General features: G+C 45.1%; 1 protein-coding gene across 7 annotated transcripts in view; it reads right to left on the bottom strand.

The window, feature by feature from the left end:
* ATP2B3 (ATPase plasma membrane Ca2+ transporting 3) overlaps positions 1–19,699 on the bottom strand; it is a 307,321-nt gene that overhangs the window by 142,646 nt on the left and 144,976 nt on the right. For all 7 annotated transcript variants that reach the window (XM_082263025.1, XM_082263024.1, XM_082263019.1 and 4 more), the window contains exons 3-4: positions 7,009–7,266; positions 4,161–4,286 (exon numbers count right to left, since the gene is read on the bottom strand). In XM_082263025.1, coding sequence (XP_082119151.1) covers positions 4,161–4,286; positions 7,009–7,266 — 384 coding nt within the window. The remainder of the gene's footprint in view (positions 1–4,160; positions 4,287–7,008; positions 7,267–19,699) is intronic.

The raw sequence follows: 19,699 nt of genomic DNA, 5'->3' as shown, positions 1-19,699 counted from the left end.
GGCAAGACACACTTGTTTTTGTACTCCTCACCTGGTTGCCGCCACACACACTTGACACCATCTGAACCAAATTAGTTTATCATGGTCTCATCAGACCACAGGACATGGTTCCAGTAATCGATGTCCTTAGTCTGCTTGTCTTCAGCAAACTGTTTGCAGGCTTCCTTGTGCATCATCTTTAGAAGAGGATTCCTTCTGGGACGACAGCCATGCAGACCAATTTGATGCAGTGTGCGGCGTATGGTCTGAGCACTGACAGGCTGACCCCCCCACCCCTTCAACCTCTGCAGCAATGCTGGCAGCACTCATATGTCTATTTCCCAAAGACAACCTCTGGATATGACGCTGAGCACATGCACTTAACTTCTTTGGTCGACCGTGGCGAGGCCTGTTCTGAGTGGAACCTGTCCTGGTAAACCGCTGTATTGTCCTGGCCCCCGTGCTGCAGATCAGTTTTTGGGTCTTGGCAATCTTCTTATAGCCTAGGCCATCTTTATGTAGAGCAACAATTCTTTTTTTCAGATCCTCAGAGAGTTCTTTGCCATGAGGTGCTATGTTGAACTTCCAGTGACCAGTATTAGAGAGTGAGAGCGATAACACCAAATTTAACACACCTGCTCCCCATTCACACCTGAGACCTTGTAATACTAACAAGTCACATGACACTGGAGAGAGAAAATTGCTAATTGGGCTCAATTTGGACATTTTCACTTAGGGATGTACTCACTTTTGTTGCCAGCGGTTTAGACGTTAATGGCTGTGTGTTGAGTTATTTTGAGGGGACAACAAATTTACACTGTTATACAATCTGTTCACTCACTACTTTACTTTGTAGCAAAGTGTCATTTCTTCAGTGTTGTCACATAAAACGATATAATAAAATATTTACAAAATAGTGAGGGGTGTACTCACTTTTGTGAGATACTGTGTGTGTGTGTGTATATATATATATATATATATATATATATATATATATATATATATATATATATACACACACATACATACATATATACTTTATGCACACAATCATTTATTTTTATGATAGTTGTGATATACTGAGCATATGCGCTTAACTTTAACTAAAAGAGGCTTAATAAAAGTTAGGCACATGCTGTAATTTTAGGCACACTGCCCATCTGGCTTCTGGGATTTCTCCAGCATTATACAGGATTTTACCATTGCAGAGTCATTCTAATGGGCACAGCATTAAAGCCAAATTCAGAGGAAACAGCTAAATACATTGATCACACTTTTACTGTATGTGAACTGTTTTACATGCCAGAGAATTTTTTATCCTGTAAACCAGCATTGTAATTTACTCTGCTACGGTGTAATGCCAGGAAGGTGATAGCACTATGTCCTGGTTTAGCTATGTAACTTATTCTGTCTCCTCACTGCCTCCACTTGATTAACTGAGCTATAAATTATCATCATACAATACTGGTTTATTGTCCTATAAAGAGGTAGGTGACACAGGAAACGTGTCCCCTGCAGTCCAGGGGTGTCTTAATGCACTCCAGAAGAGGTATGTCTTTCTGGCACTGCAGTCCAGAAGAGGGGTGTCTTCCTGGCACTGCAGTTCAGAAGAGGGATGTCTTCCTGGCACTGCAGCTCAGAAGAGGGGTGTTTTCCTGGCACTGCAGTCCAGAAGAGGGGTGTTTTCCTGGCACTGCAGTCCAGAAGAGGGGTGTCTTCCTGGCACTGCACTACAGAAGAGGTGTGTCTTTCTGGCACTGCAGTCCAGAGGGGGGTGTCTCCTTGGCACTGCAGTCCAGAAGAGGGGTGTCTTCCTGGCACTGCAGTCCAGAAGAGAGATGTCTTAGGACTGCAGTGACAAAGAAGGGTGACTTCTTGGCACTGCAGTCCAGGAGAGAGATGTCTTAGGACTGCAGTGCAAAAGAAGGGTGACTTCTTGTCACTACAGTCCAGAAGTGGGGTGTTTCTTCCTGGAACTGCAGACCAGAAGAGGGATGACTTTTTAGGACTGCAGACCAGAAGAGGGATGTCTTCTTAGGACTGCAGTCCAGAAGAGGAGTTTCTTCCTGGGACTGATGTCCAAAAGAGGTGTGCCTTCCTGTCACTGCAGTCTAAAAGAGGTGTGTCTTCCTGGGACTGATGTCCAAAAGAGGTGTGCCTTCCTGTCACTGCAGTCCAGAAGAGATGTGGCTTCTGGGTACTGCACTCCAGCAGAGATCCGTCTTCCTTGCACTGCAGTCCATAAGAGGACTGCAGTGCAAGGAATAATAGGATGTGCCGCAGGTTGAATTGTGTATTTGCCAAAGTCAAATTTTTCTCATTTTCCCAGCATCCCACTTTTTGTGTTAGATTTTCCATTTAATTGAATGAACTAAACGATATAGTTGCATCACTGAGACCACCCTAGCCCCCCCCCCTTCCCCCTTGGTGTAGTGATAATTAAAAGTGTGGGAATCCACATAGAAGATCTGACCATTGGATTCCATAAATAGAAGAAGCCCATGGGTAAGTTAGATGGTTTGAATCTTGGCCTCTTCAGGTGGGACCAGCCAAGATTTGAACCATGTATGAGCAGGTTGATTGTACCTAAGTCAATCCATCGACTTGGGTACAACCAGCATGTTGGATTTTTACATGAGATTCACTTTGTTCTCCTGGCTAGGGCGGCTTCCCACGCCCCCCCCCCCTCCCCCACCAGGAGAACGGGAGGGAATTCCCCATCAATACTAACTGTGTTGATGGGGGAATCAAATTATTTTCTTTCCTGCATCCTGTGGTTTCAGGAAAGAAAATCACATCATCTATGGCCTGCCTTAGTCCCGTTGCCTCATACAGACAGTGCCATTATGGATATTGGCCTCCAGCATGAGGATAAAGGTAACACAAGCCAATGACACACAGGCTTTTGTGGCTGTCCCATTGGGTTGGCACAAGAGTGGTGCATCCAGGGATAGGTGATAAAAGCCAAGGGCACGTGACAGGATGCCTTTGGGCGGGAAGCCAGGTCCCAGGAGGAGGGTGAAGGCTGTCTCTCCTCCTGTCAGTGTAGAAAGTGGTCACAGGCTGTTGGCCTAGTGGACCAGACGTGTGGTGCTGAGCCAGGAGGTCCAGAGAATACTGACTGTGGAGCAAGTGGCAGAGCAACCTAAAGAAAAACAGTGTCCGTGAGTACCAGGGAGCTTGCCAGGGGTGTGCCCAGGAAGGGGACCATTCCGGTGAGAGTCAGTAGACAGGGGCAAGCACACACAGCTGGAGACAATGGGGGTGCCAAGTTGAGACCCTGAAGAGTAATTTGAATAGGAGCCTTTTCATCTATCTTTACTACTGTGGCAAAGTGAAGCAGCGGCCTTGCCGCATACACTGCAGCTAATTGTCCTCAGAATTGTGCATAGTTTATAGTTGGAGTATCCCACTCATCCCTTCTCCCATCCCAGTTCAAAATAAAACACACAAAAAAAAATCCCCTGGACTGTTCATTGTCTGAGCCAAGAGTTAAAGTGAAAAGTTTTAACGGAATGTTGCTATGGGTAACCCAGGGGAATCCAATCTTAGCAGCTCCCTAGGGGGCAGTGCCACATTGGTTTAGGCCTATTTTAAAGTGTGTCTATAGGCAAAACTTTTTTTTTTAAATACAATAGAAAGGGCTTGAAGCCACTGTTGGGTTTTTAGGGCTGAATCTCCCCAGCAGGGATGGGGTGAATCTCACGCAGTGCAGGGGAGATTCACCCTTTCTTTTTGTCCTGATGACCACTGTCACTAGGACTGAAGTTAATGAAAAATTCTGACCAGAACAGGAAAAAGGAGGAAACTTCCAATCGACACACTTCTTCCAAGGGGATTTCCCCTTGGTCCTATCTACAGGACAGGAAGGGAAGAACAATGAACAGGATGCAGATGGAAAAGAAAATGGAAAAATGTATCAAATACTTACCCTGATTTTCCTTTTCTGATCCAAATCCATGGCAGCATGCTACCACAGGTATGCTGCAATGTTGGCACCAGGAAAATAGGTTTTTACAATTCCCTACTCTAGCTAAAATGAAAAAAGTTTTGGATATAATTTAATGTTCCAGAAACCAATCCAAAAGCCATCAGAAGAATTGGACAAAATAAAAACAAGCTGATCAAACAGAATTAATTTACACAGATGTATGGTGTCATGTAAAGGTCCATGTCCTCACCAGAAAGCAGCATCGGGTCCTTTTCTACAGACTTGCGCACGTGATCCGATTCGCCTGTCAACGAGCTTTCATCAATCTTCAGATCGTTTCCCTGGATCAGAACTCCATCTGCGGGCAGCAGGTCGCCTGGAACATCAGAGAATATTAAAAAATGAATGAAGTTCATTTTCTCCTGCAATATTAATGTTGTTAACAGCATTGAACCATCAATACGTGTGAGTCAGTGCTGTGGGAGACCACGCAGAGCAAGATGTGTCAAGGAGCAAAACACCGCCTCAGATTTATTACAATTTCAAAGTTTTTAAAAGGGGAGATAAAAACTTTCTTTTCCTCCGTCGGAGAAACTAGAGTGCATGTATTACCAGCCGCTTCATCTGGAAAACCGCCGGCAGTAAAAAAGTAAGCAGTGGCAGGAGACCTAACCACTGTTGTCTTTTTTTTATCAATTAGGTATGCAAGAGAAAACAGGTCAATTAGTCTTGTTGTTTTAGTTCATTGTTTGTGCATTTATTGTTGTTAATAGCTTTGCAGCCACAAGTCTTGTAGCCGTCATTTGATATGTCCCAGGTTTTTCAGGTTCAGAATCACATATACTAAATGTCCTTGGCATCAAGTAATTTACCATAAACCTACCAAGTCTTAGCACCACGTTTCTCAAATATGGACTTTTACTCCAGGGAAGGAAGTATATGTGTAGAGAAGGTGTGATTCCCAGACCTAGAGTATTTTTTGGCCGTCATCCCTGGTAGTAGTTTTTGTTGGGTTTTGGTGCCTCAAACAAAGAAATTGGGACTTTAAAGGCCAAGTGATTCAAAAATTTGTAAAACAATTGTACATTTATTGATAAGAAATAAATATAGAACAAAATTACTTGGTGTTGTGTCTGGGTTATAGACCCATTGTTATAGTAAGAAAGGTAAGAAGGGTGACACAGTGATATGGTGACATATGAATATATCCTTCTGTTGGTCCACGCTGAAGGTTTCAGCTTGCGGTCCGTGAAGGAATATTCAGGTTCCTACATGTTTCGGCTTTACAGGTATAGCGCCTTTTTCAAGGAGGATTTGTTCACCATATTTATATAAGAAAAGAAGAGGGAGTGCCTGATCCTCAAAAATGCTTGCTTTGGATCATTCACACAAGGAGATGTTGGACTGAGAAGTTTTTCTTGGGAATACAGGAGGAATTTGTCTCAAGCAGGTACAGTTTGTGGTCCTTCTGATACCAATAGTATGGAGGAATTTTGTTTGTTTTGAGGAAGAAGAGGTTAGAGCTCTTATCCGGTTCAGGATCCTCTGTTGTATATGTTCAATAAAAGGAGTCCAAGGTGGAAGTCCGGTAGCAGCGGGTCCCAGGTCTGCCTCGTTCCCTCATTCAGAGACTTCCCTTGGACGTCCTCCTTAGACTCCTTTTCTTATACAACAGAGGATCCTGAATCGGATAAGAGCTCTAACCTCTGGGCTTGGAAACATCATGAAACAGAAGTATAGAAATCCCTTTAGTAGTTTCATACGGGTAGCAAACAAAAAGTAATGAGAATAGAGTAGCAAAGAAAAGAAGAAGTCAAATGTCAAAAATGGATTAAAAAGAAAAGATTACAAGGGATACAAGGAAAGGGGAAGGGAGAGGAAAGAGAGGTTGCCTAAAATGATTCTTCCCAGTAAGGTGTGAAATGTCACCAGAGGAAGATCCCCAATAAGTCTATGTTCCGGGACCCACTGAAATTTATTGAAATTAAATGATCCAGCAATTGTGAAAAATAAGAAGGCATGTAGGTGGGCTTAGCTGCTGCATTGGACATAAAGGCTACAATTCAAGAAGCAATGCTGACTAGGATACGTTTGGTCAGTATTTGTAGAAGGAGATGAGATTGGTACCAAAAGACATGGGGCCCATACTTTGTTACAAGTCAGGATGGTCTCCCACACTAGATGAATAATGCCTCGTACACACGCATCAATAGTTGGCCGTGAATTTTCGGCCAACGTCCGATCGGCCGATTTTCGGCTTGTTAGTATGATGCTTTCGACAACCGACTCTGACTTTTCGGCCGAAAAAAATCTGGTGTGCAGGCTATAAAATTTTTGTTGGCCGTCAACAGAACGGCCGATTTTCCGTCAGTCAGTACAGATTTCGGCAGACAAAAATCTGATGAGCAAGACTGGGCATGCTCAGAGAAGAAAAAACACACGGAAAGTAAACCAGCACATGACATCACTTCTGAAGTTGGTTTTTGTTGGCTGAGAAAATTTGTGTGCAGTCTAGAGCACATTTCAACCAACACAACAACACTGGACAAAAGACGGCCGATCGGTCGGCCGAAAATGGTTGCGTGTGTACGAGGCATTAGCAGTTGGACAGTTGGATTTGTTTTAAATGGCTGCAGGATTTCTGGTTTTGTTTCTGGTGTCCTACACAGCTCCTGACAGCAGCATCTGCTTCCTGGCGCCTGAAGATACACTGAGGCTCAGCAGCAATTCGCACTAAATTAACTACATGCTCTTATCCTTATGCATCTTGTGGTTGGCACCTGTGATTTTTAATAGTCTTTTCCTATACACTGCACTTAGTTGAGGTGGTGCCCTCTCTGCTATTTCAATAATATATAGCAGAGATTTCAGTCTCACTGAGGAACTACCACAAATATCTTTGGACCTGTGGACTTTTTGGACCTATGAACCCCACAGCACATTCACGTGTATGATTATTTTGTAGTTTGGCTGTGTCCTTACCTGCGTCATTCTTGATAATTCTCTAGGCAAGAAGTTAATGTATATTCTTTAAAATGTGACATAAATATTAATACATATGCTGTTATAAAAAGTTCTAAATGAAGTCCCCATCTTACCATATTTTATTTGGGCGATGTCTCCCACAACGAGCTCAGCCACGGGGATCTGTATGACTTGTCCATTTCTGATGACAGAGAATCTTTGCTCTTGCTCAATGCGACTCTGCAGCCCGCGGAACTGCTTCTCCTTACTCCAGTCATTGAAGGCTGTCACCCACACCACACAAATGACAGACAACAAAATGGCGGCTCCCTCAATCCACCCAGCCTCTGCCTCCCCATCTTCGTGGCCTCCAGCCTGCACGTTCCCACAGTCTAGAAGAGATTAGAAGAACATAAAATGTAAGATTTTGTGATAAAGAATCTGAAAACTTCCTTTTATCTGCTATGCACAACAATTCACAGAAAATTCACCAAAATATTACTGGACTGGAACATCAAAACAGGTCCCCAGATTTTTGAAGCTGGAGGCGTTACACAAAACTTCAACAAAGGTTTCTTTTGGCTTTGGAAAGAGTATGGAAAGGTTTTTGATCTGTCTTGCTTGTAGGGAGATTTCCCCTCACTTCCTGTCGAGCTGACATTGCAAGTAGTGATGGAAAATCTCTGTAAAAGGGGCACTAAATATTAGAGAGCAGCATTGTCAGCCTTTTCTTCTTTACAGGACTATAGAACTGCAGAACAGCTGAACTATAGGACAAATGTTATATTTTCACTTGATCTAGGTTTGTGAATAGCTAAAAACATGATTTAGAAATGTCCCAGTCATGTGACTTGTCATTTAAAAAAATGAAACCCGAATAAAAAAAAAAAAAAAAGAAATTTGAAAAACTGATACAACTTCCCCCCTAAGCAAGCTTCTACTGTCATATCTAAAGGGGTGAGAATGTGTGGCCAAAGGTCGTGCTGATGCAGGCCGTATGCCTTTCAACATCAGAAGCGTGCTTTTAAGCTGGGGAAACACTATCTGGCACACCACTATAGGACACTACTACTGAACACAATGGTTGGGCCAGGGGTATAATTTAGCTTTTGTCCCTTAGGGATCCCGTCATCCTCCTAGTTGCAGGTATAAGTAGTAAGGAGGGATGGAGCCCAGAGAGTTGGAGGTGAGAGATTGAGAAGGAAAGTTAGTGTTCTGCAGAGTAGGAGCTTAGTCCTTCGTCAGAGACTTAAGACCTATATGAAACTATAGATGTAGACTGCCTATAGACTGGCTTTCCCATTTGGGGAAATGTCATGCGTTCTTTTCCCCCTAAAGGGTTAAGTCAGGAAGCTGGAGCACTCTTACGAAAGAATATCCATATGTGGGCAAAATAAACTGAATCTGACTAGTGTAAAGAACTTTAAACCATGCTGTAATGGATTGTTAAAGACCATACCTATATGGACTCTTGAATTGCACGTTGCATAAGTTCTAGACAGAAATGGAGTAAGTCTCTTTAATCCAATAGTGTATGGTGGCCTATAACTGAGGAACCAGGGAGAAGTAACTGCAAAGTCTGGCTTGGTCAGGGGACTGGTGATAGTGGGGAGAACTAGGGTCAGTCTGGCTTGCTGTGATGACAGGTCCCCATCTGCAATATGTGCCTTATACCTCAAGACCCAGGTGTTAGTTGGGCTGGGTATTTGACACAACACCCAACCTGAGCTATAACCAGAGGATTGGGGCCCTCTGCAACTCAGTTGTGACCCAAAAGTGATAAACGACCCCACGGCAAGGTCTTCTACACCATGGAGTGTGAGCCTGAGCATTGAAATCAGGTTTTTAAAAACCGGCTTGCTGTAATTCTTCACTGTAGGCCACTATATATACCTACACATGTGTTTTATTAATGTCGTATGAAGACAGAATTTGGGTTTGTAGGTCAAGAACAAAAGTAATTTACAACACACGCTGTTATGGGAGAGATCTGTGTTTTGCTGAGGTTGCATTTAGCACAACTCAACTCAATGTTTCTTGTCATTTAGTTAAAGGGCATCTGCAAATATACAAATGTACTCAATCACATGGATCCACTGACCCCGATGAAGATGTATTTCACTTAAGAGTACCTGATATGTACATAGCTAATTAAGTCATGCTTTACATTAACCACCTACCTTCCTTAAGCCGTTTTGAAACGTCTTGGACTTCACTTCAAAACAAGCTGATGGCTGCAACTGTAGCCATGAGCTTGGTGCCATTTTTTTGCCAGTGGTTGGCTGTTCAGTAAATGTGATCCAGGTGGCTCTATAGTAGTGAGCAGGGCTGCCTTGTCTCTCCCTCCCCCCGTCGGTGGTTTCCAGGCTCTCCTGTTCCTCAATGGAGCCCAGGACTGTGGTAAACAGGCCAAACAGTAAAAGCTAGAGAAGATTAAAGAGCAACCATTGCCCAATCTCCTCTATGAATAGTGGAGCTAGGAGTGAGAAAGATTTTAACAATTCCAGTTTCAGAAGTAGCCAGGAAATCAGCTAATCCAGAATGATCTGTGCTTGGTTAGCTGCAGTTTAGGGCAGGAGAGACTTCAGGGGTCTATAAGACCCCTGATGTCTCCATAAAAATACCTGTCACCTGTAGTGTAGAAAAAAAACAGATACTTATATGGTAACATTGTATGCCGATTAACCTTATTTCTTCTCCTTTAGATTCCAACAGAGATTTTGTTTACTCTTCGAAATCTACACTCCATGAGTACTATGCACAGGTAATGACATTTAGGGATTTACTTATCAAGCACAGTATAACCCAGCCCCCCTGCAGCCAGTGCCGACTGGGCCACCTGCAGCACAGTGCCGCCCCGAGCCACCTGCAGCACAGTGCCACTCTAGCCACCTGCAGCACAGTGTAACCCAACCACCTGCAGCACAATACTAGCCATCTGCAAGCCATCTGCAGCACAGTGCCATCTCAGCCACCTGCAGCACAGTGCCACCTTGGCTACTTGCAACACAGTGCCACCCTAGCCACCTGCAGTCAGTGCCACCCCAGCCACCTGCAACACAGTGCCATCTAGGCCACATGCAACACAGTGCCACACCAGCCACCTGTAGCACAATGCCATGCCAGCCACCTCCAGTGATACCCTATCCACCTTCACCCTAGTACATTACTCCCAACTTTTTGAGATGGAAACAAGAGACACCTATTATCAAAAGTGTGTAGGCATAAAACACAAACCCTATGCCACGCCCCCTTAAGGAGAATTAAACTAAAAAAATAAAAAATTAGCTAAACTCACCAGTGCTTTTTTATTTTTAACACTACTATTCCTTTATACTGGCTTTTGAAATTTAAATATGTAGCAATTTAGAAATTGGATGAAAGGTTTATCACGAGGACCATCCCAGCCACCTATAGCACAGTGCACCCCATCCCCCTGCAGTGCAGTGCCATGCCAGCCACTTGCAACCCAGTGCCACCCCATCCCCCTTCAGCACTGTGCCATCCGAGCCCCCTGCAACACAGTGCCACCCCAGCCAATTGCAGAAGAGTGCCACTTCATCCACCTGCGGCACAGTACCATCCCAGCCACCAGCAAACAGTGCCACCCAAGCACCCTACAACACAGCACCACCACATCCCCCTGCAGCACAATTCCATGCCAGCCACATGCAGCACAGTGATCCCCTATCCACCTGCACCCTAGTGCATACCCCCCAACTTTTTGAGATGACAACGAGGGACACCTATTAGCAAAAGTATGTAGGCATAAGACACACCCTGCCACACCCCCTTAAAGAAAATTAAACAGAAAAAAGATGACTTTAAGCCACGAGTGCTTTTTTTTTATCACTATGATTCTTTTTTTACTGGCTTTTGAAATTTACAAATGCAGCAATTTAGAAATTATGTAGCACCCTCCTAGGTAGGTGCTAGAGAGAGAGTATAGTGTTTGGGTCTTTCTGCTTACCAGAGAGCAGGATCCATTAGTGAGGTCTGCGCATGGTGCTCAGGTGCAACTCTGCTTGTCTGAAATATTTCACACTCATCCAATAGGGAAGCATATTGGACAGTGGAAGGAAACCTGACAAGTGAGTGCACAGGCATTTGTTACAGCCCCGGTGATTGGCAAGAGGAAAGTGCCTCTGTTGCATGCTGGGATACTGTATAAATGCCAAGGGCACATGTGCTCGGGGTCTTTCAGCTGCTCCCGCCCCCGCTCGTTCACTAGGAAGCGCGGCTAATGTAAACAAAGCCGCCTGTCATTCTTCCCTGTGTAAAAGCACAGATCATACGGTCCTGCTATGTGGGACCGTTGATCTGTGCTGTTACACACACAGCCACATCCAATCACAGTTAGAAGCACGCCCCTAGGGACACACTTAACCCCTCCCTCTCAAATAAAGTTAACCCCTTCCCTCCCAGTGTCATTTTTACAGTACATGTGCATATGTATAGCACTGATTACTGTAGTAATGTCACTGGTACCCCCAAAAGTGTCAAAAATGTCAGTCAAGGGTCCGATCTGTCCGCCGCAATGTTGCAGTCCCGCAAAAAAAAAAAACGCAGATCGCCGCCATTACTCGTTAAAAAAAAAACAATAAAAATGACAAAAATCTTTCCCTTAGTTAGTAAACGCAATAACTTTTGCGCAAACCAATCAAAATACGCTTTTTGCGATTTTTTTTTTACCAAACATATGTAACAGAAAACAAATTGGCCTAAAATGTTAAAAAATTTTGATTTTTACATTTTTTTTGTGGAATTTCATATAAAAAAATGTGAAAAATATTGTTATTTTTGCAAAATTGACGCTCTTTTTTTGTTTATAGCGCATGATCAAAAAATCGCACAGGTGAAATACCACCAAAAGAAAGCTCTGTTTGTGGGAAAAAAAGGAAGATGAGACACAAGAAGTCAACACACAGCAAGCCCTACAGGGACAGTAAATTACAGCAGTGGTTGCTACCGGCAATGACCTGATATATACCAAAAAACACCACGTCTTCTCAAGTAAAATGCTGGAGTGTCAGTGAAGAAAGGATGTGCTGTACTGTGAAAGAAAGTAATGTCTGCTCTACAGTGATCAGTGTAAGTGTGCTTTCAAGTTATGGTCAGGAAAGCAGTAACCTGGGACACGGGGATCCGCGCATCAGCACAATATGTGCTGTAGAAGAAAATGTCTGCCATGCAGTCAGTAACAGCAGGACAGTTTTCAGCAGCAGTGGGGGAGTTCGGTTGGCATGTGAACGAAAAAGTGCAATCGGAGCTCAAGTCAAGACAGAAGAGACAGATGTATGTGTGTCTGTGGCAGGGAACACAATCTGCATTGCAGTACCATTCGTGCAGGCTGAATAGAGTTATGGAAGAAGCAAAGGGGTAACTGCACTGCCCGGGAGAAAGCGCATCAAAGAGATTTGCCTAGCAGGAGGAGCCACCGCCGGAAAGTCAGCTAATCTGGGGATGTGGGCAGGCCGCCAATCTGAACAGTGGAGCTGAGACGTCACTTCTGCCATCGGGTGTAGCTGAGGAGCAGACACGTGTGTGGAGGAGCAAGATGGCAGATGTCGGAAGTGAGCCGGAATGCAGGGGCTATCCCATGTGTTGACGCAGAGCCTGCAAAGCAGTGAATCACAGAATCCAACCATGTTGGACACAGGGGTCCAATTGATACCCAAGAGAAATGTGGCTTTGTGCAGCGGAGGGGACACGGAGCATCTTGGACTGGTATGTGGCAGATGCCTGAATGTCTCTATGCAACTGTGAGCATTAGGCCAGTTTGGGCACTGCAGTGACATGTTGCTGAAGTTGGAGTAGCGTGATTGCCAGCCCAGGAGATTGTATGTGAACTGGGAGGTAGAAACCACCTCTGAACTACTGACACCAGTAGTGGCTATTCTCTTTGGGAGAGTACTGGGAGTGCCCAGAACACCGTTGGGGCCCGGACCAGTGGTGCTGACCTGCACAACCATCTTTCAAACCAGAGAGACCCACATTTCAGAGGTGCAATGCACACAAGTCGCGAGGGCAGAGCAGCAGTCATAAGGTGCATTGGATGCGGTTGCAGCAACAAAAAGTCCAGCTCTTAAAGAGGCAGAGGGGTGTTAATGGATCTAGAAGTTTAAGTCCTCCAGTTCGTTCAGTGAAGGGGAGGCAGGGATCATTGATGTGGGGTCACCCTGTTTTGAGTATCGATACAGATCCCTGGAAGAGGAAATCAGTGACTGGGGATCAGATGTGGAGGCTGAGTGGGACTAGGGAATTGAAGGAAGAAGAAGTCCTGCAAGTTCCAGTTAACTTAGTGAAGAAACCGAAGCAGCGGTCGTTCAGATGAGGTGTGCAAGGAATCTTGGGTTCTGTGAGGCCTATGCCACAAGGGTTCCGGACCTGTACCCACCCCGCTTTAATGCTCGGACCTGAGTCCAGAACAATGCGTATTCCATGCTAATTTCAAAAGTGGAGACTCCATATGCCCCACCTGGAAGAGGATATAGGCAGAAACTTCTCAGGTTCTCTCGTTTCCAACCACTTATCCAGAGGAAAGTGGCCATGGAATATGGATACGATTATACATATGCTCCATGGGAGGTAATGGAGGAAATCAAAAGCAAGAGGGGGGCTTGGTGTAAAGATGCTGTGTGGGACTTCCTTTATGTCACTAAGCCTCATTGGAATCTGTCCAGGCTTGAGCTGTGGGAAACCTTTCTGTCCATCAAGGAGAATTGGAATCTGGGGTGGTCGATTTACATTGATCGAGTGAAAGTTAACCATCCAGAGTATCCTGAGTCCTCAAGGCAAGATCGCCCATATACCTCATCCTGACCACTACTACTGAGGTATGCCGAGTTCTTGATTCATTCAAAAGAATTTGAGTTACAAAGGGGCTAGTGAGCCTGAAGAGTTCTATTGTTGAAATTTTGCTGTTAGGGCTAGGAGCCCTCTTCCCAAATCCCTCTTCCCTTCTATCCTTGCAAAAGAAGACGGGGATCATTGAAACTGCCATAGTTTTGTCACCTGGGAGAAAATAACTTCTGCCACAGAGGACTTCTCCTGGTAAAGCCAGGGGCTGCTACCTGGAGGGGGTAAACCCCTAGTTCACAGAGACACTTTGCTAAAGACAGTTTGTAAAGATCCTTTGAGCCATAGGCAATTATGGTTGTTAAAACAATGATGGAAAATGACACTGCAAAGATTGCTTTGGGCCAGTGGGCCAGAGTAATTTTGAAGGAAAATTTGTGCGAGTTGCTACATTGTGGAAAAGGTGTGGTGGCTCATTGTGTCTTCAGAGGGAGGGGTGCCAGAATGAGAGGACCCCTTGAAGAGTTTTTACAGACACTCACAAATAGGCAAGCTATTGCGAAGGCTCCAGCAATGACAGCGTGCCGTCAGGAGAAGATGTGTTGCCTCTGTGTTTTTGAGAGAAGGACACTGTGAACACCAGCTGGATAGACTCCGCACTTCTTCATCCTAACTTGTGGGTCTGACTAGGATAGGAAAGAGTCAGTGCCCTGGTAATTGAGAGGGACTTTGTCTATTGCTAGTCATATGGTTCCCAAATGACACAGGCACCGAAAATGTTTAGTTAGTTAGATTGTCAGGTTGTTTTTCCTTTTGTCTGTTACAGGAACACAACAGGATGACGAGTCAAGAGTGCCCTTAGGGAGCCGGATGTTTTAGCTGTCTTAACAGGAATGCTAGTGTTAGAGATTCGTCAGGTGAGAAGGTGGCCTCTGCGGAGAGGACAGTCTCACTGTGAGTACATAGGATGTGAATTTGCTAACATGTTCACCCTTTTCTTTGCAGGTTTGCAAGGGATTTCCATGCCGTTTGAGAGATTGTCTATTGCTCATTCCCCTGTATATGTGTACAAATGTTATTTGGAGTATGGGGGATTGCTGTGACCCCAAAAACCTGGAGAAGTTCCAATAGAGTGATGGAGTTGTCAAAAAAATGAGACAAGAGGGATTTATCTGACTGAGATTTTATGCCCTAAAGGAATAAACGTACAACTTGATTTGAATTGTTTTATTAGTGATTTTTAATTTTATTGTATTTATATGAATTTTTATCTGGAAATTGTTTTATCTTGTGTAACGCTCCTGCGTTTTTTGAACAAGATGGATTTGCAGCTGCAGAAAAACCCCACTCAGTAGTCATGCAGAGATACGTTGAAATACCAATCCCAACTCCCAAGACTCATCACGGTGGTCTGTCTGATTCAGCATACAAATATACACACTCAATAAGATGTTCCTAGAGTGATATATGTATATTGCAGTATAGTGATGATGAGCTAGAGAGACAGGTTTGAATGGAGACAACAGGAGACAAACACTTGAGAGGAATGTTCATGAGAGTATAGATGGTAGCAGGTGGGATGCAGATAGGTTAGCAATCATGTATGGTAGTAGGTGGTAGGATAGCAGATGACATACAAGAGAGACTAACCCAGTGCAAGGATAGATGTTAGTAGGCTCAAGAGCTAGCAATCTAAATAGTGCAGATGATAGTAATAGTCCTTAGTATGCAGAGCTAAATAGTGTAAGCTTGGTAGGAAGGTTATGGAGGATTCCCCTGCGGGGTACTTATCACTAATAGCAAGCAGTAGTAGAGTGGTTCGGTATGAGCAAGTGATCCGGTAGCGGGATACAGGGATCAGCAGCGAGGTTCAGACAGCGAGGTACGCTTGTAAGCATATGAGCTTCACGGCAGGTTGAACGAACGATGTGAGTGAGAACGCCGGCGGTTGAAATAGCCGCTCTGCGGCGCTCAGTGATGACAGCATCGGTCTTAAAGGTGTATGCGCACCTACCAGAAGAGAATGGTGGGACGCATATACGGAATTGGAAAGTGGAATAAGGGTACCAAAGGTACCAGAACATTACATCTTGTAACATAAATTCTTTGTGGGTGGATATTGGACGCCAGATGGGCCAAAATTTGATTGGGGCTTAAAAATTGGGGCTTGAAATTTAAACCTGAGTTTGGGGTATAGTTGGTGGTGATCGTGGTGCCATGTCCCCTGTGGGTTTGTTTATGCGTTGTGTGCCAGTATCCTTCGTTCATATATTTAAATATTTTTTTCTTCCTAGCGGCTTTTTATTAATTTCCTATTATATAATTTATATTTCAAATTTGTTGTTGTGCACTGGTGTGACATTATCCTTCCTGTAAGAAGGGATTTAATGAGATATACACAGTATTTAGAGTATATGCACACACGGGGTTAATACCTGGATTGTGTGCCTATAAAGTGTGCGAGCTGCGCCGTGTGGCCACGCCCTCTGACAAAGTTGATGACAAAACACGTTAGTGCATGACCACGCGGCTACAACACAATGTTTGCGAGCTACTGCCATCAGCCCTCTCCACTGCCGGTGACTGCAGGACGGCGAACAGTGAGAGAAGCGGACAGTTATAGCCTGGATTTATGAGATGCATTGCCTTTGATTTTGTGATTGCTGTAAGTGCATATTTGAAGGGGGTTCTGTGTGTATTTTAATAAAGTTTTTACAGACTTCACTATGAGCTGTCCCTTTCTCTCTTAACCCTTGGTCTATGTGTCACGGCATCGTATTGCATCCTATTGGAGGGGACGTGATTGGTCTGAGTATGGATCGGAGACAGTGCTGGGTGTTATGATGTTTATGCCTTACTATTTCTTATTTGTGGTGAATTCTCTACCACAAGGGGGAGATTATCCACGAGGTGTGGTGACGGTCCAGGTCAAGTGTGTTTCCGGCCATACACATCACTCCTGAATGTTTATTTAATCACTATGGATCACTGGTGTTATACAATTATGGATTAATAGACTGTGAGGCCCCGTTCACACAGGGGCGATCCGACTTCATAACATTGAAGTCTATGGCGGTCGCCTCCGGGTCGCCCCAAAGAAGCTCCGGACCCTTTTTCTAAGTCGGAGCGACTTGTGTCGCTCCTATTAGAACGGGTCCGCAGCTTCCCTATGGAAGGCGACCTACGGCGACCTGTGAGGCGACCAGGTCGCCTCACAGGTCGCCTTAGTGTGAACGGGGAATAAATCTTGGACTTAAGTCATTATTCACTCATAGTACATTTAAAAACCACTTTCAGAGCGCTGCTAATGTTGGATTGATCATCATCTAGCATATCTTTTTATTTGTAGTATAGTTAGTCAGGATGTTTTACCTTTTCCTATCAAGCAGTTTTTGTTTGGTGGGGGGTGCATTGATATAATGCACTTGGTGGATATTTCCATGTAAATTTGTAAATTCTTGTACAGCAGATGCCTATATTTTTGCTACTTAATTTATTGTGCTTACTGGCAACGTATGGGGTATGCCCCATGGCCCTGTACATACTGTATGTTATTTTACTTTTCCAAGTTTGTGGGATTCTCCTTGTATATTTTTATACAGATATTTTTGTAGGGATGCATGCCCAGGGCCACTGAGGACATGGCTCGGTTTGGCGGGTGGTGAATGTAGCACCTTCCTAGGTAGGTGCTAGAGAGAGAGAGTCGTTTTTGGGTCTTTCTGCTTACCAGGTAAATTTGTGTTGCTCCCTGCCTACCAGAGAGCAGGATCAATTATGGCGCTTTTCCACTGCATGGAACCGTACCGGTTCGGCACGCTTTTGTGCTTTTCCACTGCTGGTACCGCATGGTATAGGGTCGGAACGGTTCGGTACGGTACGGTATAGGTTTTCTTTTCCACTGCATGGAACCGAACGGTACGGTACGGCTCTGAAAAAACAGTACCTACTCGATTGTGGTTCCACCAGGTACCAAACTGGTACCATATCCCACAATCCTATGCATGCAGTCACTACTAGCCACTGATTGGTCAGAGAATCCCACCCACCCCATTGTTATCCCACCCACTTAACTTTAGTACTACTTTAGTGGAAAAGCAAACCATACCGTACCGTACCGAACCGTTCCGACACCGTACCATGCAGTACCAGCAGTGGAAAAGCAAACCGGGCCAAGCAGGGCCGAGTAGAGCCGAGCCGGTACGAGCCGGTACTTGCAGTGGAAAAGTGCCATTAGTGAGTTCTGCTCATGGTGCTTAGGTGCAACTCAGCTTGTCTGAAATGTTTCACACTGGTCCAATAGGGAGGCATATTGGACAGTGGGAGGAAAACTGACAAGTGAGTGCACAGGCATTTGTTACCGCCCTGGTGATTGGCAGAGGAAAGTGCCTCTGTGCATGCTGGGATACTGTATAAATGCCAAGGGCACATGTGCTTGGGGTCTTTTAGCTAGAGAGCAGGGTCCTGAAGGGAGGGGGCAGCTGCCTCTCCTCTGTAGGAGTTGTCATGCGGCCTCAGGTGGTCAACCTGAGGGCCTAAATCAGAGAGGAGTTAAACCCAGATGTCCTGCAAAGCTGACTGGAAGGGAGATATTGGAAGGGATCTGATTCTGTCTATAGTGAGTACAGATCTGTGTCATGGGGCCTGTCCTAAGAGGGCCATCCCTTCAGCTAGAGGAGTCAGTGGACAGGTGTCAGTCAAGGGGATGCTAGCGAGTGTCCTGAAGAGAAAGTAGTTTGCATCAAGTCTACTGCTGAAAAGAGCAAGACGACTTAATTCTTCCATATAAGTGGCAATATGGTTAAAGCCATGCTTCCCCAAATAATTTGGTGAGGAAGAGTGAGAGTTGTCCTCATCTACTGTGAATAGTTCAGTTGGGGTATCCCACAATTCCCTTCTCTCATCCAAGTTTCACAATAAATATAAAACCAAATCCCCTGGACTGTTTATTGAGGAACAAGTAACTGGGAGTAAGGATGGATGTGTAAAATATCCTCCTGGTGACTGTCTGCAGGTAATCAGAGGGAGACCCAAGAAGTCACACACAGCAAGCCCTATGGGGACAGTGCTACAATTGGACAAAAGTTTTAGCACTGGGAAACACTTTTTGAAAGATAAATAATGCATTTTATATACAACTATATAGATCAGATTAAAATGAGGGACAAATGAGGAGAAAAGAGGGACAGGGGGACATTGTTCCAAATCCGGAACAGTCCCTTGAAATCAGGGACAGTCGCCTCAAAATCAGGGACATTTGGGAGCTATGCTAGTGCCATTCAGGCCATCTGCAACTTGGTGCCATCTCAGTCACCTGCAGCTCATTGCCACCCCAACCATCTGCAGCACAGTACCACCCCAACCATCGGCAGAACAGTGCCACTCCAACCATCTGCAGCACAGTGCCACCCCAACCATCTGCAACACAGTGCCATCCCAACCATCTGCAGCACACTGCCACCCCAACCATCTGAAGCACAGAGCCATTCCAACCATCTGCAGCACAGTGCCACCCCAACCTTCTGCAACACAGTGCCATCCCAACCATCTGCAGCACAGTGCCATTCCAACCATCTGCAGCACACTGCCACCCCAACCATCTGCAGCACAGTGCCATCCCAACCATCTGCAGCACACTGCCACCCCAACCATCTGCAGCACAGTGCCATTCCAACCATCTGCAGCACAGTGCCATTCCAACCATCTGCAGCACAGTGCCATTCCAACCATCTGCAGCACACTGCCACCCCAACCATCTGCAGCACAGTGCCATCCCAACCATCTGCAGCACACTGCCACCCCAACCATCTGCAGCACAGTGCCATTCCAACCATCTGCAGCACAGTGCCATTCCAACCATCTGCAGCACACTGCCACCCCAACCATCTGCAGCACACTGCCACCCCAACCATCTGCAGCACACTGCCACCCCAACCATCTGCAGCACACTGCCACCCCAACCATCTGCAGCACAGTGCCATTCCAACCATCTGCAGCACAGTGTCAGCCCAACCATCTTCAATACAGTGC

This window comes from Pelophylax lessonae, assembly GCF_965119305.1.
Source record: "Pelophylax lessonae genome assembly, chromosome: 7".
In the NCBI taxonomy this organism is placed as follows: Eukaryota; Metazoa; Chordata; class Amphibia; order Anura; family Ranidae; genus Pelophylax; species Pelophylax lessonae.
The sequence above is the reverse complement of the archived record's forward strand: the minus strand, read 5'-3'. Positions and strand labels throughout refer to the sequence as shown.